Source organism: Myripristis murdjan, chromosome 17 (assembly GCF_902150065.1).
Source record: "Myripristis murdjan chromosome 17, fMyrMur1.1, whole genome shotgun sequence".
NCBI classification, from domain to species: domain Eukaryota; kingdom Metazoa; phylum Chordata; class Actinopteri; order Holocentriformes; family Holocentridae; genus Myripristis; species Myripristis murdjan.
In genome coordinates, this window is record NC_043996.1 from 28,500,687 (window position 1) to 28,525,136 (window position 24,450).

At 44.5% G+C, this 24,450-nt stretch overlaps 1 protein-coding gene across 5 annotated transcripts in view; it reads left to right on the forward strand.

The window, feature by feature from the left end:
* Window positions 1–1,335: 1,335 nt before the first annotated feature.
* The window catches only part of dip2cb (disco-interacting protein 2 homolog Cb), a 283,750-nt gene continuing 260,635 nt past the window's right edge, over window positions 1,336–24,450 (forward strand). For all 5 annotated transcript variants that reach the window (XM_030075067.1, XM_030075070.1, XM_030075068.1 and 2 more), the window contains exon 1: window positions 1,336–1,568. In XM_030075067.1, coding sequence (XP_029930927.1) covers window positions 1,490–1,568 — 79 coding nt within the window. In that variant the 5' untranslated portion in view covers window positions 1,336–1,489. The remainder of the gene's footprint in view (window positions 1,569–24,450) is intronic.

The following is a 24,450-nucleotide window of genomic DNA, read 5'->3' on the forward strand; positions in this document are numbered from 1 at the left end:
GATAGATAGATAGATAGATAGATAGATAGATAGATAGATGGTGGTGTCTGGGTGGCTGTGGCGCCCTCTAGCGGCCGGCAGCGGCTCTCATGTTGTGTTCAGGTGCAGGTTCAGATCAGAGGCTGCAGCGGCTTTTTTCCCCAACATGAGAACAAGAACCTGAACCTGAACCGGATCACGAACTGATCTGATCCGGTTTGTCCCCGTGTGGTTTTCCTCTGTGTGTTTCCCTCCGCTCCAAACTCACACACACACAAACACACACTCTGAGTCAAGACACACACAGTTAGCCAGCACGAGACAGGAAGTTGGGCGATTTTCCCTTCTCAGTAAATAATTTATCAGTGCAGAGGTTTTTATACACAGAACAATCAAAACTGCACCAAACAGTGAAAGGGAGACTTTACTTTAAACACATCACCTGTATGTGATACTAAATAGAATCTCTTAAAAACTACATTTCATCATAATTTAGAGTTTGATTTATGTGATTCTTTTACTTTTGTATTTTTCATATTAAATCAATTTTACCCTCTGCTCTCATCCTTTGATTTTGTCTTCTGGTACATCTGTGTGATTTGTAAAGATGTTTTATTTGTTATTTTATTAGTATTAGTATTATTTTTAGTAGTAGTTGTCTTTCTGATACAGCCCAGCATTGATGGGTAAACTTAAAGTTAACAAATGAAGCACAAACATGAAAAAAAAAATTTAAGTCATTTTTAACCAATACGATTATAATCATTTTTATTATTGTTGTTGATATTGCTTGTGATGATGATGATGATGACAATGTTGATGCTGTATTTTGCTGTTGCTTTTATTGTGACTTTCTGTATTTATCTGTCTTCTACCTATTGTTGTCATAGATTATTACAATATCTGCAATAATAATAATAAGGGTCATCATCATCATCATTAACAACAACAACAACAACAGTAACAATCATAATAATGACAGTAATAAAAAAATCTGATTATCATCATCATCATTATTATCATGAATATTGTTATTGGATGGATAGATATACTTTACTGATCCCAAACTGGGATATTTAGCAGTAACAGTAGAAGTAGTGATAGTAGTAATACTAGTAGTATCAATGTGTGCGATAATATTAATAACTGCTATTATTAAAAAAAAAAAAAAAAAAAAAAAGTAGGCTTTTATTTTTAAATACACATGCCGGATATAGTATGTCTTTCCTCTGTGTAGTTTGACGCTGGTCTGCGGAGGACGAGCGGCGCTGACGCACAGAGAGAGAGAGAGAGAGAGAGAGAGAGAGAGAGAGAGAGAGAGAGAGAGAGAGAGAGAGAGAGAGAGAGAGAGAGAGAGAGAGAGAGAGAGAGCGCCTGTCAGAGGAGCTGAGAGCGGCTCTCCGCCTGCTGCCTCACTCACTGACTTGGGATTTTTTGGGCTTGAGCAGAGGGACTGGAGAGACAAACTGAGGCAGAAAAGTCGCGCAGAAAGTCGGGTTTACACGGCAGAATGGCGGACCGGGACCCGGTGCCGCTTCCTCTGGAGGTGCGGGCCCGCCTGGCCGAGCTGGAGCTGGAGTTATCGGAGGGTGAGTACTTTAATCCGCCGGAGAAACACGCTGGCTCCGCCGCCGGGCTCCGGGCTGCGGGGTCGCTGCTGTTGCTCTGCAGAGGCTGGAGCGACTCTGGAGTTTGAGCTGTGCGGGGAAAGTGTGCGGAGCGGCCGCTGCTGCAAGTTCACCTCCCGGTTTATCCCATTTATACACCCACATTTACAATGGACACGGCTTGCATTGGTTTATCTGGACGTGGTTGTGACTTGGATGCGGTGGATGTTGTGTTTTGTGGTTTTGTGATAGAAGTGGAGTCAGCAGCCTTGGCATGCCCTGATGGAAACATACCTACAGTAATCCTATAGTAAATTATAGAGACATACCATGCAGATATCACAGCAAAACCACAAGTTCACATTAGCAGTACTACAGTGACTCCATAGGACACACACATACCATTAGGCATCATAACACCAGTGGAAACTTACCATTGAAAACCACATAACACCATTAATCCTTAGAATATCATAGGAATATCACAGGAAATAAACCACCATAAGCTCAGTGTAAACTCACTATTGCGAATCACACAACATTATGAATCCCAATAAGAATATCACAGGAATATTATAGGGATATTATAAGAAACAAACCTGTTGTAGAGTGCAATTTTGTCCCTGTAAACTCACTGCACAACACTGCAAGTCTTAAGGGAATATCATAGGAATATTATAGACATATCACAGGAACTAACATAACATTAAGTACCATCAGCTCATCACTGAGCCTCAACACAGCAGTGCAAGTATAATAGGGATATCATGGGACTATTATAGAGATATCATAGGAGACAAATACACAATAAAGGCTCTGTAAAGTCGTTATTTAGCAGGACAGATGCACCATAGGAGTATTATCGTGGTGTGTTTTTTTTTCTTGCAGATGTCAGTGAGAAATGATTGTCAAAGGCTGTCAGGCAACCCCACTCAGGAATACACTGCATGCAGCCCCAGTTCTGTACACAGAGTAAGCAGCTGACACCAGACTCAGTTCATATGACACTGCAGCGCTTTCTGGATGCACGATTTCCTTATTATCCTCCCAGCTTTTTGCATAACGCCAGCATGGGAGCCGGGTGCCTCTTTTTGCACGAGGCAGAAATGCAGCCTTGCTATTGATTTTTTCATTAGGCCCCTGTTCAGATTGATATGTCACATTGTTGCAGACGCACTCTCAGCCCCAGAGAGAACCACAGTGTCATATTTCAGCTGCCTGCGAGCGGTGTTTTTCCTGTTTCTCATGCAAGTCTGGAGGCTTTGCAATGCTCAGCCATGTACGGCTAAAAAAACAGACAGGGAGAAAGAGAGAGAGAGAGAGGGAGAGAGGGGGAGAAAGAGGGGGGGTTTAACAGCTGACTGCAACTGCACACATCACATTTGAGTGTTTCCATCGCTGCTGCAAATGCAGTTTTGCCTCTGAGGAAAAAAAAAGGGGAGTGATGGGAGGAAAAGGTGGCACACATTTATTCCCCGTTTCTTTTTGTTTTTCAAACATCACAGAGCCACTCGCTGGGAGTCACTCCAACGTAAACAAATGCGTCTGAGGCAAAATGGGGTCAGATGCCCCGTTGCATTATTTACATGCTTAGTCGAAGCTGTAATGCACGGCGGCGGCGGATGCAAAGCGCTGCATCCCGCAGACTTTGACCTAATTTTTTGTCATTTCCATGCATCAGCCCTCCTTTTGTAGAAACGCCTGCAGAAACCGCCTCTTTACTATCAGCAGGCAGGGAGGAGGAGGAGGAGGCACGTGCCCCATTGAGGAGTCCTTGAGCAAGGCATCGAACCCCTCCATCCCTCCTACCCCCCTTCCCCGCCTCCCTCCAGTCGCTCCTCTTCCCTCTGAATCCTCCTCTGTAGTCTGGAGGAGTTTCAGATCTGGTTCACTTTGAGGCGGTCGGACTGAAAACCCGCAGCTGTGTTTTGGCGGCGAATGCTCCCCTCAGAATATCCCCATGTAAAAAAAAAAGAAAAAAAAAACAATCACCGTCCTTTCATTCTTCCTGAAAGGCAGCAGAGATGAGCCGAACCAGCACAAGCGCTCCAAACGAGGTGAAATCACACGGGCAGCTTTGAAACCAGAATCCCCTCAGATCCTTCTCTCTCTCTCTCTCTCTCTGTGTGTGTCTCTCTCTGCTCCGTTATCGCCGCTCTGTGATGTTCGTCTCGTCCCGGGAGTTATTTGGTGATGGAGCGCCCGCTTTCCCATCAGCCCGCCTTGTCTAGTTCGCTCAGAGGTTTCCTACACTTCCCAGAATGCCTTTTGACAGTCTTGAGAGAGAGGGGGTGTGAACTTTAATTCAGCGTTCAGCGTGAGATTAAAAGCAGGATGGTAAGAGCCAGGGAGTGAGGTTTCCCAGTTGATAAAAAGTGAGAGTTGCCCCCTTGTTGTCTTTTCGCCGCATTGCATTCTGGTCTATCGAGGCTGCCGCATTGCATTCTGGTCCATTTGCTGCTCTCCGTCCTCGTCTTCTCCCGGTATGGTTGTTGAATGTTTTAGATCGCTGACACGTCTGATGTTTGCCAGTCTGCTAAATGGATGCACCAATGTCATGTTTTGGGTGGATTTTCCCTTTAAACCCAGCCAGACAAAGTAAACACACACACACACACACACACACACACACACACACACACGCTCATTATGCAAATGCTCAAATACCCAGACAGCATCATACTCAATTTTCAAGACTCACACACTCTCGCATGCGTGCACACAGTATGCAAATGATGTGTGCAGACAGTGCGATACATTTTGAAGACACACACACACACACACACACACACACACACACACACACACACACTCAATGACACACACTTAATGCTCATGTTCACAGACTTGTCTTTGAGGCAGGTGCTCACTCTTCCTCTGTCACACACACTCAGAATATGTGTGAACACACTGAGGTAACGTTCAACTCCCATTGTCCTGGCAGAGAAACTGTACAGGGCTTCTCTGCATGAACACACACACACACACACACACACACACACACACACACACACACTTTCTACCATTTATTCTGTTGTAGTACAGCCTCGGGCCAACAGGTTGTCCTGAACTAATCTGGGCTGCTGGCTGAATATTAAGCTCTGTGGTTCAGCCCAGATAACAAGCTGTCCACCTCCACACACACACACACTCTCACACACACTCTCACACACACTCACTAGCCTGACCTGACCCATACTCCCCGAGCTGGAAGCAGCTGCGTGTACGCTCCATGTACAAATTGGCAGCGTTGTTTTGAGTTTTGTTGTGTCCAATCTGTCACGTCAGTGTCTCCGCTGCAAATGGAACCGACTTTTCCTACGCTTTCCCCCTGGCAGTGAATGCAACCCGCCTGGATGTGTCGCAAGGAAAGCAGCATCATGTGATCATGCTTGAGGGATTGTTTGGTTTTTGTTTTTTGTTTTTTTTGTTGTGTATTTTAATCTGGTGTCCACCTTTGCTGTTTCTGCACCTGTCAATCAAAGGCGGTGGGCGGGGCTTGGGCTTCCTGTCGCTGGAGTTTGATGGAGTCTGCTTCATGGAGGCGTTCGCTGCTCACCCGGACCGCCCAGCTCTTCCTCGTCTGTTTATTCCAAAACAAACCATGAAACATTTCATGAAGTCGATTATCGATTCGATCTCGGAGGCGGAGCGCCGCGAAAACCAGCCTTTTACTGTCATGCAAATGCCACAGAGTGGAATATTATCCCAGCTCTGGATGGAGGATGAGATAAAGGGGGAGGACACTCAATGGATGCGACGTTTGAAGAGTTCATTTCTCCGGCGCTATTGATTCATTTCAGACTAAAACCACCGGCGCAGCATTCGTTAATCTCTCTGTGAGTCAGAGGAGCTGCTCGGTAAAAGTGACACTGTTTTGTTTTTATCTGTGACGTTCAAACAAAACACCAACTGGCCTTTGGGAAAACCCCTTAATGTATTTTAAAGGGCAGTTTCCCCCTTTTTTTTTTATTTTTTATTTCCCTCAAACGGTAGAGGAGCAGCAGCGTTTTGATTTCTGCTAACCGGAGCTTCATTCTGTCAATGAGCAGGCACTTAAACGAAGCAGGACTTCCTGGCAGTGTGTGTGTGTGTGTGTGTAAGTGTGTGTGTGTGTGTGTGTGGATGCTGCACGTTGTTCTCATCAATGCAATCAAACAAAGCTGCTTCCTTATTCTCTGGGAGGAGACGGGGGCTTCGCGGGCTCTTCATTAGCAAAGTGATGCTGAGGAGGGATTTAGCTCCGGGAGGAGGAGAGTGCTGATTACCCGAACCTCTCTCTCTCTCTCTCTCTCTCTCTCTCTCTCTCTCTCTCTCAGTCTAGCTGCCTCGCTCGCTCGCTCTTTATGGAGATGATATTGATATGAAGCCCTGCAGCATTAAAAACGTGTGTAAATGGAACTCCAAATGAAGTTTAGGCGTCCATACTCGTTAATTACCGCCCTGAGCGTCGTGTGTGTGTGGAGTTTGGACTTAAATATTTCACTGATTTGAGCTCAAAATGCTCCCCAGAGCTGTTTGAATGTGAATTTTAATCTGCCACCATCTCACAAAATGAAGATTTTGTGCTCGGTTGAGGTTGAGGTTGACGATATAAACCAAATTCCTTCTCTCTGTCTTTCTTTCCTCCTCGCCTCAGTCACATCTGGTCTTGATATGATGCCTCTGCAAGACTCGGGCCATCTGTTGTTTTACAGCCTCCTCCTTTCAGGATCTTTCCGAACACGAAATGCTTCTTCTCCCCTTCCATCTCCGCTGCAGCTCTCTCTCTCTCTCTCTCTCTCTCTCTCTCTCTCTCGCTAATTACAGCCGAGCGGAGTCTGTTTGAAAAGGGACTCCAGCGTTGATGTTTGATTTATCGGCCTCGGAGCTCCGAGCCCTGGACCGAGACACACGTGGACTGTGTTTTTGCTCTGAGAATAGCTTTTAAGCGTGTCTCTAAGTTTGGGTGCTTTCAGGTTTTCGGTTTCCTTAACAAACGGAGGTCACGCCGGTTTTCCGGCTCGCGGCGGGACGGGGGCCGATCCGAGGGAAACCTCCTCGTGAGTTTGTATCTGCACGGTTTGGGACGGGCTGCGTTGCATCACAGCTGTTCACGTCAGCATCTCTTTAGCTGAGAACCTCGGGGCTGCTCATTTGTTTTTGCCCTGAGTGCTGTCTGTAAGGCAGCTATGGTTACACGCCTCAGGGTCAGGGAGCGCTGCCTTACAGGCGACCTTCAGGGCACAGAAAACACCGTGGACTCTGTTCCCAGCTGACGATACTTCCTCAGGTCGGCAATAAACTTTGCAGATCTTTATCCGCTGTCGTCGTCTGCTTTCGGTTGTTTTCTTACTGACATCAACACCAAAAGTCAGGACAGAAGCACAAGGAAAAAAAAAAAAAGAAAAACTGAACTTGAATATGAATTTGAACTTTGTCCAGTATGGATATTGAGTTGGACCATGAGGCCACAGGCAGGTCAGAGGTCAACAGTGCCTGGAACAGAAAGGCCTCGAGAATAATCCAGAAATTGTGACTATGAAATTATAACCCAGATTAGAATATGATGCATAGTTTTGGTTGGACTGATGCAGACTTTTGATATCAGCCACTATCGGCTTCTTTTCTTTGGCTTTTGACACCATAGCGTGTTGATTTTGTGATTTTTGATTTTATGCGTGCATGTTTTTTTATCTTGTGCGGGCAGTGCATTTTAAATTATTTATTTTATTTTATCTTATTTTATTATTTTATCCTATTGTGTACTTACTGTGTTATCTAGTTGCGTTTTATCTTGTTGTGCAGCACTTTGGAAAACCTTGTGTTTGTCAAAATTGTGCTATATAAATAAAGTGGATTGGATTGGATTGAGACCCAATATCGATATCTGTCCAGAAATGCATTTTCACCACCGATATTTGGCTGATTGTGAAATCTGACCTAACTTTTTTTATTCCAAGTGTGTCTTTTAATATAACTGTTATCCTAATCCAGTTAATATGACAAAACACCCAACAGAACGTGGTCTTACTTGTCTTTGGAGGGGCTTGTTTGAGTAGCTGAGCCTGTTTTGCACTTAGGGCTCAAAACATGGTGTTGCTCCATTTGAATCAGAATCAGAAATACTTTATTGATCCCTGAGGGGACACTGGGTAACCCTAAAAGCCGAGTATCCCTGTAATCTTGTGTATTTACGCTTAATTTCGATGGTTATAGATTAAACTTCAATCCACATTCAATTTTTGTCCTCTAAAAGTGAAGCTGAGAGGAAGCAATAAAATCAACCACCGACAAACAGACAGACAGACAGACGGATGGATGGATGGATGGATGGGCGGATAATTTATTAATGTATACTTGACATATTGATTAAGTCCAACAAAGACGTCCTGTGTCATTTTCTCGACTCCAAGCGCGGCTAATTCAGACATTAATCAAAGTCTAGAGCGACCGAGTCTCCCTGCAGGAGAGTTTTAATGTATTCAGGCGGTGACATTTCACGGAGGAACTTTGATTCGTTGTTGTTGGGTTTAAAAAAAAAACAAAAAAACGCCTAACTGCAGCCTGTGTCTTAGCCGAATGGAAAGTTTAGCATTTTGTGAAACTGATGAGCGACTTGTATGACCTTTGACGCCTGTCCGAAACTCTGAAAGTGTGCAGAAAATAAAAACTGAATTTAGATGCGTCTCCATCAGCTGGTTATGTATCTCTGACGCAATCATGTGTGTGTGTTTTTTTTAATGATTTTATTGTTAGATGGTGTTTTTTTAAATTTCCCCCAGTGGGACAATCATCCGATTTAAACTTGAACTCAATCAAACTCCTGAACATCAGACTCGGTGTTGAGAAAGTGGCTGTTGTTGTTGTTGAGGATCGGCGAGTGTTTGCCACATGTCCGGCCTGAAAACAAAGAAGAAACTGCACTCGGTCATATTGAAAACATCGACGACAGGAAACTGCGGACACGTGTAAACTTTACAGACGACATTTCGTCGAGCTGATGGCACTAAACCCGCGGCAGCTGCGGTTCCGTCGCTGTCGTTTATTGAATCGTTATTTTCACTGCATTTATCTTTTCTAATCTAGCCGTGAAGCGGTGAGCATTCTCATCTTCATTTCTGGAAAACCCGCTTCTCACAGATATTCATTTTTTTTTTTTTTGTCCAATGAGGGATCTTTACACACACGTTGTCGGCCTCTCTGCTTTTTTCTCGCTGCTCATTGGCTGTCTGGCGGCTGAAAAAACGGCTCGGGACGCTGATCTGGGCGGAGAAAACAGCAGGTTGTGTTATGCAGTTTGTCAAAAACATGCAAATAATATGGTTATCTTCATGTGAGCGGTCCCGATAACACACACACACACACACACACACTCTCTCACACATATTCATTTTCTCTCACACTGGCTTTGACACCAGTATTTTCTTTTCCAGTCTTTTTTTTTTTTTATAAGCAGAGGGTAACACTCCTTCCCTTTACACACACACACACACGCCCATGAAACACACTCAGACACACACTCACTTACCTTATCAGTGACACTGACTGTGAATGAATGCTGGATGATTGCCGGTGACTCAGCGATATAAATAGAAAGCATGTCAGTGTGTTTCATCAGCAGCGAGCGGAGTGCAGGAGGACGAGCGGCACAAACAGAAACCAGGCGGAGGATCTGCCTCTTCACCGTGAAGCGAGAGGAGGGCAGCCCCCTCCACTGGGGAAAAAAAAAAAAAAAACAGTTTATGAACTCGTTGAACTGCGATTTGCCCTTAAATGTCCCCTGAAGTCGCCTCAAAGAAATAATTTTCTCAACATCACACTTAAACTGAGTGAAATATGAGTTGCCGTCATCTACATAGTTGATCATCTATTTTTTATTTTATTTTTTTTTTTTTTAATTCAGCAACTTTGTTAGTTACATTAATATTGTTCATATGACGCTGCCGTTTCAGGCACGTGCAGGAGCTTGGCTGTTCACATCAGAAGCTTATTTTTCAGTTTCACAGACTCTCTCTCTCCCTCTTTCTCTTTTTTTGTGTTCGATAAATTTTCAACGTTTCCATGGGAACTAACGGGAATAAACTGGAAATTTGCAAAACTGCAGGTTGGCCAATAACAAGGAGCTTAAATGTAGTTGAAAAAGCATCTGACAGAATAATCGTGCAACAAGCAACAAGATTTAATGCAGATTCTGTGTAAGGTGGAGTTTGTGTAATTTACCCAGAATTCCCAGTTAATTCGTGTTTGTTCTCCTAAATTCCCATGAATTTCCTTTGAAAGTGTCCAATTTGGAACATTTCCAAAATTCCCCAGCTTAACTTCCCGTGAAGTTTCTGTAAATTTACCAGAAATTTTGCCGCCCCTTTGCCACCCTTATCCTCACTCACTCACTCACTCACTCATTCACTCCCTCACTCTCCTCCCTGGTCTGAGCAGCAGGCACCGTGTGTTTGGAGTGTGTGTGCAGTCTGTTTTCCCGTGTTTCGTCACCTTGGGGAAACACCTGTCCTTCTCTGCGGGATGCACTCTCACACTTTAAGATCCATGAACCGACACCGGCGGGGTCGCAGGTTCGATTCCCGAGGGGATGGCTGCGGCTGCACGAGGCCTGCAGGATAAACGGCGGCCGGCGTCTCGCAGCCTTTCAGCCGGCGTGACGCGGATCGAGGCCGCTCTCCTGCACCTCCTGAACGTCTCACCTTTAGACTGGCAGTTGCCATAGAGATGTTATTTTCTCTCCACCTCCCTGGGAGATTATGACCTGTTGGGAGGGAGAGAGAGAGAGTGAGAGAGAGAGAGAGAGAGAGAGAGAGTGATACCTTATTCAAGGTTCATGGGCACAGAAACTAGGATCACAGTCGGGCCATAAATTCATGTTTGTTTGCTCCCCTGAGCGATACGAGCGCCGATTCAGGACACCCAGCCGCTCGCTCATTTGACGTAAATCTGACCGCCGTCCCGGTTTGACTCCCGGCGGGGAAATTTCCCACCGAAAAGTGTCGCTTTATTGCACCGTGCCGCTGTCATTAAGAGCGAGTCTCCGGCAACCGAGGCAAAATCAATTTTATACGAGCATCACTTCAAATCCGGAGAAGTGACATCAGCCTGAGTCTCTCTCTCTCTCTCTCTCTTTCTCTCTCTCTCTCTCTCTCTCTCGAGCAGAACAAAGAGACGTACAGCTGCCGGGGGATGAAAACCTCCTTTCGGCAAGTTTTTCAGGAGAGGAAGGAAACATGTTTTTTTTTTTTTGGCTTATTTTCTCATTGGCATCTGTGTGTTTTTGAAGTTGTACATTTTTTTTTTTTCTTTTTTTTTTTGTTATTGAGCCTCAAAGCCCACAGGGTCACAGAACTCACTCAGCACACCTGGCAAGACGACCTGCTAAACTTTTCATTCCAGCAGAACAACAACAACAACAACAAAAAAACAAGAACAAAACAATTTAAGTGACTTTTTTTTTTTTTTTTTTTACCCATAAACCTTTTCTGCCTGACTGATTTTTACCTCCCCAGTTTTTTTTTTTTTCCGGTTGGGTATGGATGCAAATTGAGGATGGGAATGCAAATGGGACCGCCGCCAGTCTTTCCTCTTGTGGTCCTCGCCTCCCAAAATACCCTCCTGAGCCGCCACGGTGCATTCAAGACCTCGGTGTTGACGTCCAAGGCTGCGTGAGACGTCCACACCCCCATAAATCTACGCCCAGGGTCGGGCCCTGCACCCCGAACCCGCCCCCGAACGGCGCTGCCTCCCCCCCGCTTCGAAAGACTAAGACAGACAGGAAATGACAGAGATGGAAAAACTGAATCAGCTGTTAGTTTTAGCTGTGCGCTCTTTTAAAAAAAAAACAAATGACCACAATGTGACTCCCAGATAAAACCACAGCTAATTCATTTTTTTTTTTTTCTTCTTGTCTCTGTGTTTCTCTGTGTTTCTTTGAGATCGTCTCAGTTGCATGTCGACGTAAAAAGCCGGCGAAAAAAAACAAACGCCCGCTCGGCCCCGCTGACATTTCCAGTCCTCGGATTTGTTGTGCTGCGAGGCTGACAGCGAGGGCAAATGAATATTTATGCGGCTGCCTCCTGCGAGAAGCCACCCAGCGTGAGGAGTGGATGACAGCTGATGACAAACATGTGGACCGGCTGCCTGGAGGTGGAGGGAGGGAGGAGGGAGGAGGGAGGGAGTCCTGCCGGTTTTTCCACACTGTGTATATCTCAACCTTTTTGGTGTGTCATTACTTAATATATCAATTTATTTTTTTTTTAATTTAGCCAGGCGGGGTTGTTCACTGCATGCACTCATTCGTTCACATCCACACGTTCATATCTGAGAGCTGCAGCTGCAACTAATGACAGACTTCACCTGTCTTCACTTCATCTGTCCGTTACATTTTTGGTTAATCAGTTAATCGTTTAGCCGATTAAGTGATCAGACCCTGAAGTGATGTCTTCACATTCCCTCCTTAGTCTAACCAGCAGCCAAAAAAACCCCAAAAGTATTAATTTTTTAAAGATACGAACAGCAAAATTAAGCAAATTTTAGCCTCTCAGTGGAGCTGGAATCAGCAAATGGTTGGCAATTTTATCTGATAAACGACTGTAATGATCAAACAAGAGCCAAAACGGACTAAATAAGACTCATTATGACAGATTTCACCGACTAATTTTCTTTTGATTGCGTTATTGACTCATCATTTCAGCTCCACTGGAGGCTCTCCAGTGTTTTTGGGTGGAACTGACGATATTATTTCACTTTTCTCATCCAAAACTCCCCCGTCGGTCCAGGGTTTCACACCTCTGGTCCCAAGTTATTGCATTCAGCTTGACTGTGGAAAAAGAAATCACTTTCATTTTTCATGAAACTCTCAATACTCTAGTCTCTCGTATTGATATGTATTGCTTATGCACATTACCTACATTTTAATGCTCTGTTTTGAGAAAGTGCATTGTGCTAATTCAGTTTTAGTCACCTGGAATGGCAATTTTTTTTATTTAATTGTTTTGAGTCTGCACCCACATTATCATATGAAGTTGCATATTTTATTTGCCTACCCAAGTGTCATGCAGTGGGTTGTGCTTTAAGCTTTAATTTGACATTTTCAGACAGTTCTGTGCATTATTGCGGTGTTTCATTGTATTGGGATGTGTGTCGTGCCCCGATCTTCACCCCGACATGGAAATACACTTAATCTGTCACGTTTCATCACATGTCCTGATGAACTCCTCTCTGTTTGGGTGGACTGATCCCTGGTGGGGTTTAGCCTCCAAGCCGCCGCCGTCTCCGCCGGGGCCGGGGCGCGGGGCGCGGGGCGCGGGGCGGCGGTTTGTGCTGGCTCAGGCGGTTCAGACGGGTCCTGGATGCTTAACGTAATGGGCTCCTGCTGCCCCGGCTGCTATTAGGACAATCTGAAGACCCCAATCAGCATTTTCATTTGCCCGGCTCCCGTGTCAGTCGATCAATCTCGAGTTTTTAGAGCTCGGTTTTACAGCCTCTGACGCAAAAGCCTCTCGCTCCCCAAACTGGCTGCAGCACGCGGCAGCTGATCATAAACATCACATCCACCCCCCCCCCCCGAATCAAACGATTAATGGGCCGAATTTACAATTTCCCCACCGTGGTAATTATACGTGCTGCTTTGTGGCATCACTTCAGCCGAGCTGCAGGCATTTATTGGGAGGCCAAACCTAATTTTTCACTCCACTACATTTGTTTGTGTTTGTTGGCTGCTGCTGCTTTGCTTGTTAGAAGCGGTGTCAAGTCCCCGCTCACAGATTTTCTTGTTGTTCTTAATTTTCTGATGCAGATACTTGCCTCAGGCCGACATGTGAATATTATATTTGGGTTGTGATGGATTTTGCACATCAGCGATCAGTGAAAAAAACATATATCCTTATTACAGCTACTTGTACTTAATCAAAAGTGTAACTTATGGGAGTGCTTTTAATATGAAAGAGGCAAGTTCAGAACACCAGTTTTTAATGGCTGCATGTGTTTTATGAAAATGAGAAAATTAGTGTTGATATGCAAAGCTGAAATAGATTCCTGCACTTTTCCTGAACTGAAAATAGTTTCTTTTTTCCCACTTGTAGAAATCTACAAGTAATTAAAGTCATCAGGATACAGTTTAAGTAGTAATGTCCAACTGACTTACATTTTGATCAGGGAATATAAGTTTAAAGCTGAAATAGATTTCCAGGAACTTTTTCCCAACTAAAAGGTTTCACTTTTTCTTTACTTCCTTTAAATCTGAAACATGTCAGTGCAGAATGAAAGGAACCAGAAGTAATCAAAATGCATTACTGAGGTAACTAGTAATTGTAAAGAAATTCATTTTTAAAGCAACCCACCCGACCCTGCACATGATAAAGCTCTTATATGTCCAATCAGATTATTGAGATTAGAAATACTGTAGATGCAGACTGTTCACTCTTGGTATTTTCTGTCCTTTTGAACTAATCGCAACCACCAGGATGGAAAATAAACTGGCAATGCCCCTATCCATTTTTTTTTTTTTTGTCCAGTTCCAGCTGAGCAGCAATAAGAGGGGAAGCTGTGTGTGTGTGTGTGTGTGTGTTTGCGCCGGCTGGAAGTCGATCGCCTCGGCGGCGTCCAGACTTCAGGCTCAGCTTGCTCAGTGAAAGGCCACGCAGGGTAAATCCTATCGAACAGGCCGGCAGCGTTCTTCGCTCTCTGCCACGATGACAACCCTAAGCCCTGTAAACCCCCCCCCTCCCCACCCCGCCCCTCCCCGCCCTCCCAATCTGTCAGTCTGTCCGTCTGTCAGAGCGGCTTGCGGGCGCTTCTTGCAGGGCTGCGGATTGAAAAACTAGGACTTATCGGCGCCACGTGGCTTTTTATCAGCATCACGGTCTTAGACGCGGTGACGTAGCGGTGCATGAGTCAGGGATCATAACGAGACAAACAACCAGAAAATAATAATAATAATAATAATAATGATAAACCAACTCAGGAAATAAGTCATTTGCCTTTATGAGTTTTTTGCTCATTATCTTGCAGGATATCATGAATGCACAACATTGTTTACATTCATATGTGCCTGCAAATGTGACTAAACTCTGTTGCACAAGTAAAAATGTCGATGCACTGATTTTAAGATGGGTTTATTCCACATGACATCCCTGATTAAAAGCTGGCAAAAGGCAACAGAAGGCTTCAAAACATTGAATTCTGACAATCGGGTCCCAAGGCTTCCCATTAAACTAAAGCCATTTGCATTGAGGAAATGAATCGACCTTGGTCTGATTGTGTCCAGAATCATTTGCTGTGTGGCTGTGTCATGGACCGTGCTTTCATTCAGGGGACAAAAAAGAAAGCAAATCAAGAAAAAAGCGCGCGTCTGAAAGCTGGTCGGACTCTTTCAAGGATCAAAACTGGCGTCAGAATTGGGGGAAAAAAAAAAAAAAAAAAAAAAAAAAAAGTCTGACAACCACATGCAGCCCCGCATCCCTGCAACTGTTTCCTGCCATGTTGCTTCTCAGGGAGGTGATGTCATTCTTGGAGCTGTCAGGAGGCGGGGGGAGGAGGGGGGGGTGAGGAGAGGAGAAGGAGAAGGAGAAGGAGAAGGGAGGGGGTTGTTTCTGGCAGATTGCATCATTACGGCGCTCAGACAGGCACTTTCAGCCTTCGCTCTGCCTCCTTCTCTTCGTCGCCCTCCCCTCCTCGTTTCCCCCTCGCTGCCAGTTCCCGCCTGGCTTTGAAGCCGGCGCGCTGCGAGGGGCCGCCGTTCAGAAGGGAGGTCTCCAGGGTGAAGAGAGAGAGAGAGTGAGAGAGAGAGAGAGGGAGAGTAAAAATGAAAAACTCCTCGTCCCCCTCGCTGTGAAAATAAATGAAACCGATATGGAAACACCCCCCAACCCTCTAAACACAGACGACAAATATTTGCCTCAGATGATGCGTTTCCTCTGGCCGCTCCTCCCCGGCCCCGGTTTGTTGCAGCGATTAAAAGCACCGTTAGTTTACGGCGCCACCTCTGACCTCCTGACCCCGTCCCGCTAACCTCGACACCGTGATGAATATTTTCCTTTCCGTGTTTTGCTTTTCCCGCCCTGCTGGGCCCCCCCGCTGCTCCGCCAGCCGCCGGCCAAATGCAGGTTAAAAAGAAAAAGAACAAAAAAAAAAACAAAAAACAAAAAACTTACTTTTCACTTCAGAAGTTTTATTCGACTTTTATTTATTTTTTTATTGTAGAAATGACTTTGCAGGTGAATTTATTTGTGCGGTTAAAGTTGGCTTGTAGCCTTGAGGAAAGAGTGGCTCTGTTTGATTTAAAAAGAGGACCTTGTGATTTTGATCACACAGTAGATTATTTAAAACAACTACAAGGCGTTTCTAACTGGTTATGAAACAGTCTCAGTTTAATGCTGATGCCTCTCTACATGACCCACATAAGGAAAAGAGGCCATCAATGATAAGCTTGGCTGTTTCTATATAGTTAGTTCTATATAGTCTTTTTTTTTTTTTTTTATCTTAAAACCCATTTCTTTTCATTAGCTTTTGATACCATGTAGGATTTTTGATTTTATGATTTTTGATTTTATGTGTGCATGTTTTTTTTCTTTTTATGCTGTACGGGCAGTGCATTTTACAATATTTTATTCTATTTAAATTATAATTGTATTATTTTATTTTATTTTATTTTATTTTATTATTTTAATATTATTTTATTATTTTTATTTTATTTTATTTTATTATTTTAATATTATTTTATTATTTTATTTTATTTTATTTATCTCATTTTATTTGATCTTATTTTATCGTGTTATCCTGTTGTGTATTTTTACCCTTTTATTCTGCTTCTATTGTGTTATCTTGTTGTGCAGCACTTTGGAAAACCTTGTGTTTGTTAAAATTGTGTTGTATAAATAAAGTGGATTGGATTGGATTGGATTATTTCTGATTAATTGGATTTGAACTGAGGTACAGTAAGGATATTGGTATCATATGAAACGAGATGACCTAAGGAATCTGTTTGTACCAAGCATGTCATGTTAGGTTGTCAACTAGTTGGTTAAATATTGCTCCAAAGTTCGGTTATATTTTGGCGAGGATAAAACTGGCATTTTCAACGGGGTCCCTTGACCTTTGACCTCCAGATATCTGAGTGAAAATGGGTGGGTCTCGCCTTTGCAAACACGCCCACCTTATGCTATTCCATTCCAATTGTATACACCCATTTTTCATTTTAATGTATAGATCAGCATCTATGGCTGATTGTTGAAGGCAGTATTTACCTCAAGTTGGACCTCGGATCATTTTCGGGGGCTGTACCCTCCTGTTCGCCTCACTCCTGCCCGGCTCGGCTTCATCATTTCATTTGAACCAACTGTTGTATTTGGCGACTCCGCGGAGAACAATACTGATAATTAACGCTCCCGAGTGACACAGTTCCCGCACCGGCCGGGACGATGGGGGGGTCAGGTCGGGGTGGGACGGGGGCCGGATTGCTGATCTCTCCCCCCCCAAGCCGGGCTTAAGGCCTTTGTGTGCGCAGACAGTAGCTGCCTGTGTCAGACAATGAGGCGCTTAATCCGTTTTAAACAGTACAACTTCATTAGATTCAGTGCGGAGGAGCGAGATCGGGGGCCGCCGGCTGATTGATGTGCTCGGTCAAGGTTCGCCGGATTACACTTTTGCTTTTTTAGCCTTGCCCCCTCCCTCTGCCACAATCTCACCTCATCTATTTACCTTGTGTGTGTGTGTTTTTAAATCCTGCTCTCGTCTTTGTTGGGTTTTTAACGTCACTTGTGTCGTCGCTTTATCTCCGTTGGCGTCGCGCAGCTTTTTCAGAAGCACCTCGGAGAGTCTCACGCAGCTCGTGCCCTCTCCTTTTTCTTTCCCCCGGTGGTTTTTCAAGTCATTTGTGCTCTCAAATTAAACTAAAACCTCTCGTCTTGCCTCTTGTACACATCGCCGTGTCAACAGAGGCTCTGTGCTTGACATTTCTCCCCGCGGCCTGGTCGAACACGTTCTTCTCCGCTGGTGAACAGTGTAGCTTTGTCAGCCGGCTTATGTCAGTTCTTCTTAGAGGTGCACTCCTCTTTCCTGCCCTGTGTGTGTATAAGTGTGTGTGTGTGTGTGTGTGTGTGCGCTCTCGTTACACTGACTTCAGTCCTGCTCCTGACACTGAGGAAAGACATCTCTTTAAACACCGCTGCCCCGTGACTCACCCTCAGCAGCCAGCCGGCATTTTTCACGGAGAACGAAATGTTAGAGAACTTTCTGATACAGCCGTCGTGTGAAAACAGATTCGGTCGCAGGAGGTGCGCTTGTTTTTTTTCGGGCGTTTCATTTGGTTGCCTGTCAGCAAGTCAGTTAAGATAAACTGACCTGTTGAAGTGGCCTTGTACCGAGACACTAAACTTCTCTCTGCTCACGCTGTACCGACGTCAATTAAATGTTTAGACGGTGAAATACACACCCGAGAGTGCGCTCAGTGATCTGCGTCAGAGTTTCTGCTCTAAAATGCAAGATATCCACCGGTCATTGATATTCTGGAAAGAGATTATCCTCTCGCTTTTTGTGGAATATAGTTTGACAGCATCTCCCTCATCGTTTTATGGCCTTTCATTTGCAATATTCACTTTGTTCATTTTGTTTATTCAAACATCTCGTTTACTGGAGATTGTTTCCTTGTTTAATTTTCAAATGTAAAGACACTGAATGCCAGCATAAAATGTGAGCTATCGGCAGCTTCACTTTGAAAAAAATAAAAAATACTGGAATCAGTATGGGTCTTAATATGATCATATCAGCTGAAACGTTTTCTAGAGAGGGAAAGTTAGAGAATTTCATAGATTACTGGGACAAGTCTTGGAATATTGCGCAATTCTGTCAGCCTCAATTAAAAAATATCACCTAATGTAATATTTAATCCTGTTTTTCTCCCACGGTGTTCATGTTATGTCCACTTCCCCCAGAATAATAAACTTTAACAAGACCTCTGAATCTAAGACACATTCAAGACTTTGTTCAAAGAAGAAAAACATCATGTTTTTCTGGTAACACTTTACAATAAGAGTACAACAATTAACATTAGTTAATGCCGTAATAAACATTAAGTGACAGGTAATAAACATTAAGTAACAGGTAACTAACCGTTAACTAATGTGTTTAAGAATCATGTACTAATGCTGTTCATGCTAAGGTATTAATTTATATGTTATTTAAGGGTTACTGTAGATATTATTAACATTAGTAAATGCCATAATAATCATTAACCAACAGTTAATTAACCATTACAGCATTAACTAACGTTAATTGTTGTAAAGTGTTACCGTTTTTCTTTCTGTAAATTGATTTTAGTCGTGGAATTTTACATTTGACATAAGGTGGAGGCACAAAACATGGAATAAAGTGAGCTCTGAAACCCAGAAATTATCGAGTTATCAGTATTGATCAAGAACCTTATCAAATCCCTGTAGATTTATTACTTTCATTATGGGTTATGAGGCAGTAAAAATCTCACTTATTGCCCCTTTAAATGGCGTGACGAGGCAGTCGCTCGCTGCCACAGGATGAACTCCAAGCTAAATCCTCTCTCCTGAAGTTGGCTGGCTCTTAACACTCGACCCTGTGGGTTACAGGAGGAGGCGGCCCGCTCTGTGAAGAGTACAAGTGATGAATTCCATGTGTCACTCCACAATAAAAAAAAAAAAAAAAAAACCCTCTCTCTTTGCCTTATCCCTGGAATCTGCCTAAAATTGCCCTCACCCCTAGAAGACATTCCCCAAACTGGTTTCAACCACTTTCAAGATTAAGACGTTCACTTTAAGGATCTGGTGGGAGTTGGGGGGAGAAAAAAAGAGCAGAAGACGGATAAGAGAGGCATTGTGCTGTAAACGTTAACAATGCCATGCCTTGCTGCAGCCGAGGCCGGGGCAGTTGGAAGTTAGACTCCCTGTTTGTCTCCCAGTATGTCGGAGTGATAAACTTTGTGGAGCGTAGAGCCAAACGCCTGCCAGGAAAAGCTGCCTGGCAGATTAGTTTCAGCGCTATGTGGACAACGTGTCGTTGAATGCCTTCCAACGGGAGACCACACTTGTACTCTGTGCAGAAAAGACCATTGTAACCGGTCATTTAATCTCGCACTGAGGTTTCAAATCTTGCAAATGAAAAAATGTGCCACAGTTTCACTTGTTTCCAGAGCAGCTGGACCCGTTTTGAGAGCTTTCGCAAGATCTTGAAACAGCTGGAGAGATCTGCGCACTGATAAATGCTTTCCAACAGAGGCGGCCTGTCATGGAAAGTTTTTGGAGAGCGGTTACCAGCGGTTACCAAGGACAAGCACCGTGTCAGAGAAGGGACAATAAATGACAATAACACCAGTGCCTCTCCCTCCTTGAGCTTGTAATGCTTTGAAATCTTGCAAACAGCGTTCCAAACACTCTTGACAGGCCTCTGCAGGAAAAAAAAAAACAAAAAAAAAAAACTCACAGCTGAGCAGCGGTGACGGTGAACGTGCAAATTTGTGCATAACTGGCGCTTTTATGCTCTGTCAACAAACCCAAGAAGCAAGGCATGAAATCCAACCGTCAAGTGCTGCAGCTGAATTATAGCCGTGCACTCAAAGGGGGGGGCCGGGGGTGGAGGGGGGGCATGGGAGTCTCTAACGTTTCGTTCCAGCAGGCCGTGCCTCGCCGGCGAAGCCCTCCAACAGCATCTGAAAATCCTCTCTAATGCTGGCGGCATTACATCTGCCCAAAAAAGTCCAGCCTCGTGAGCGGCCCTCCAAGTCGTCCCGGAGACACTTGGCTCTGGATCAGCCTCCACCGGGGAGAGGGGAACTTTGGCAGGCCCTTCCCGAACCGAAGGAGGAGGAACCGCTGGAGAACTCCGACCTCTGCCTCCCACTTTGTATACAAACCATGTCGCTTCCCGCTCTAAACGATGTGATCCAACCCCGACCTGACTGTTGGGGAGTTTGGATCGCCGCCAAGCGTGGCTCGGCGGGGCGTTGGAGGTTTACAGTACTCCAGATGGCGTCTTTTACATATGTAAATAAAGTTGCCTCTGCACATGACAAATAGGGACCCTCCTTGCTTTGTGTGGTGACTTCCCTTTGCGGCGGCCAGGTGTTGAACATCCACAACAGTTTGGATTGAGCCCTCTGCTCTCTCTCTCTCTCTCTCTCTCTCTCTCTCTCTCTCTCTCTCTCTCTCTCTCTCTAAACTTGCTCAGTGGCACAAACACTGCAAAGGTTAAGGGTTCAATTACCGTTGCATGGCATGACACTAACATGATTACCCCCAACAAATTATCATCCGAGATGATAATTATCATCCCTCTTTGAGATGATAATTTGCTATCGTTGCATCGCTTCCTTGCTTAATTCTGAACTCTTGAGCAGGTGTACCCGAATGTTTTCATGTCGAGGAACGCCTGAGAAGACGCTCAGTGGTCCATGGATCCCAGTTTGAGAGGGTTTTATCTTAAGGAAACCTCTCTGAGATTTCTTAACGTTCAGCGGGGGGATATCAAACGTTGGTATAACCAAACTATGAGCAATCCCTTGTTGCTCTAATTTTTATAAAATGCTGTAAAAGCCAATTTGATCTGTTCCTCGTTTTTTTGGGGACCTTCTACGAATCTCTCAATGGCCCCTGGATCTAGGATTGCATGACTTTGGACGGTGTAATCCTACCACGATTAGAGATTCCTCTGTACTGGATTTTTTTTTTTTCAGAGGTCAGCATCCACAAAATGTTAGACGTTGACTTCTTTTGATGGGACCCGATTGGTTCAGTTTGGTTTGGGCTTAATATTTGGCTTAATTGCTCAGTTCGGGTCGGGTTCCAGCTAAGTTACACGTGCATTGACTTTTTTCCCCCTATTTTTGAGCAGACAGAGCCAAAGAGCAGCTCGGTTTGCTTTGGTTTGTGATCGTTTGCTCTGGTTTGTAATGCTATAGTCTCTCAGCAGCCATTGGCCCATTTATAACTTATATTATAGCCTATAATGGGCTGCGGGGGCTCTAAATTTATTTGTTGCACACAGGAGACTGTTTTAAACCGTTTGCTTCTCTTGATTTCTGGTGATCCCTGTCTCTCTGGGAATGAAACTCCTCTAAGCTGCCAAACTGTATCATATCCTCAAGGATTAGGATGTTTAGTGTGAGATCCTTATCTAGTGGACAAATTAATGCCTATTTTTGGCTCCAGTCTCTGACTCGGTCTCAGAAAAAGCTATTATCTTTCAGGTTCATTTCGGGTTTGGATCAAGCTTTTTCGGGAAAAGGTCAGGCTGGGCTTGAAAATTCTGGACTCGAGTTAAGCCTCTAGTGTAAATTCCCAGAATATGAACAGGCGACAATGCTTCCTAACCCCAAAAATGATGTTTTCTATTCGCCCTTTCTCACATGGTTTTTAATAGAAGTGACTAAGAGGTGACGCAAATTTTTTCATAGTCTGTGAGCCTTCAGGGGCTCAATTTCTGCCAGCAATGCTAAAAAACTACTGGCAGCCAAGGCTCGGTGAGGCACTCGGGTAAAAACCCCCATTTGATATTCTCTCGCAGTAATCATATGCAGCAGTTTGGAAAGGTCCCTCTCTGAGTGATTTTCATTTCAGTGAGGTTATCTCCAACCCTGCCATCACACTTTGTAGGAAAACACTGACACGCTTTACCGTTGACAATTTTTCAGCGCAGAACTGATCCTCATTTGCATTTTTCTGCCGTTGGTTTGGCTCCATGACCAGCAGGCATATTTATCTGGGTGTAATCAACACCGACGCGAACAAAGAAAAACAAAGTCTCTGGATGATTATGGAGTTATGGAAATGACTTTGCTCTGACTGCTCACGGGGAAAAGCTGTTCATTTACAACTGGGCTTACCTCAAAGAATCCTGGCAGTGTTGTGCTCAGGATGGAAAAAAGCGGTTAGGGAGACGGTCTCATAACTGGAAGTTCAACCCCTGCAACTGTGACCGTGAACATCAGCAGCATTGTTTCCTGTCAAAACGTCTTGTCACGCCTCCCTGCTCGCTCATTAGAAGTCATTATTGATAAAAGAGTGCCGGTTAAATTACAAAAACAGATGTAAGGCAGAACGGCACCTTGCACATGTGCAGCGATTCAACTTCTTGTTAGTTAGTGTTGAGTTTATCAGCAGATGTTGCGTTTTAAAAGGTTTGATAAACCTGATGCTGCTGATTTCCTCTTCATTCAGTCGTGCAGCAGCAGCAACAGATGAGATACGTTAAGGAGTTTCGTCAGGAGGGTTTTTAAAAGAGCGTTAAAAACTCTGAAAGGGCTTTTTTTTAGCACACAGTTTTAGCTCGGGTAACCACCGTGGGAAGAGTTTAGTGGCAAAACCTGCTGAGCTGCACAAGAATACACATCTGGCTCAATTTGGGGAATGGGTTCTCTGTCGCAAACTTCATTCCAGTCCCATCTCAAATTCAGCAACATCTCCTATTTACGACGTCTTGGACCCAAGTCAGCTTTATCGAGAACGTCCAAGAAGTCTTGTAGGAAATGTAAACACTCGGCTATTATGTTCAGGTGATCTGAGCAGTGATAAAGTGAAAGTGAAGTAATAAAAACAACTGATTATGATCCTTAAAAACAGGAAGAGATGCAAACTTTTTTGTGCAGGTGTGATTAAAAAAAACAACAAACAAAAAAGAAAACGCACACACACACACACACACACACACACACACACACACACACACAAAAGGTTGCTCAAGCTGTAAAAATGAAGACGGCAAGCCAAGACGTGACTGAAATGGATATTCTCATCTAAACAGCAGCACAACGCAACGCGGTGGGAAAACGTCAGAGCAACAATAAAGATCCGTGGCACTTGTGCAAATGGAAAGCTCTCGGCTTTATTGAGTGACAAGCATTCTGCGCCGAGCCTCGCAGCTCCTGACCCTTGAATAGAGCAGAAACCTCTCTGACCTGCATCTGTTGTTAATGTGCACTTGGCTTGTTTGAATGCACCAAGGAGCGAGAGAGAGAGAGAGAGAAAGGAGTGTGAGTGAGTGTGTGTGAGTGTGTTGGGGGTGTCAGTGTCTTTCTTGCGAAATGTTGAAGTGATTATCTAAGTCCAGCTAACTGGGTCACGAGGGAGATGGATGTCAGTGGACGTGCTCATTCCCTCCTCCAACTTGGAGGCAGAAGCTTCCAGCTCCTATCGGATCTTCTGCTGCACATCTGAGCAGATTTAACGTTTTGCCTCTGCAGGAAAAAAAAAAAAAGTGGAGTTTGCATCACTGGCTCGTTTCGGGGGCAAAAACACAAAAGCCTTTCCATATTCCCTTCCCTCTGAAGTCTACTCGCGCCCCGAATTTGCTCATCAATAGCATCGGATGACCTCGCCCCTCTCCGACGGTATTGTGTAATCCGAAACAATCCGACTTTTTCGGAGCCCTTTCCAAAAGCTCCATTGTGTGGATGCTGGAGAGTGAATGGTGTGTTATGTTACACAGGCCCCTTCGGTTTGTTTTCTCACATAACCAGGCTGCTGCCGAGCTGCGAGTGAGGATGTGAAAGTGGCCGTGAAGCAGTGGGCGTGCTCGCATTGTCCCGTGTGGATCAATGGGCCGCAGCAACACACTCAGGACACTGTAAGGAGATTTGGATAAAAGCATCCGCCAAATGGCAAATGAATGAGAGTGAGTTTAACTGGTTTAAGCCAACAAAAGACCTGCTTTAGAAGTTACACAACACCGGCCTACTTTGAGTATGAGGGCAGAGACGATTGGCTCATGAACTCTTGCGCATTTTGCCCAGCTAACCGAGCTATAAATATGAAGAAGATCCAGCTGATGCTCCTGTTCCATCTATCATCTGGGAAATGTGGCGCTGACCCTTGACCTCGTTTTCTTCTGGTTTCGTGTAATGTCGGTGATCCAAGAGGTG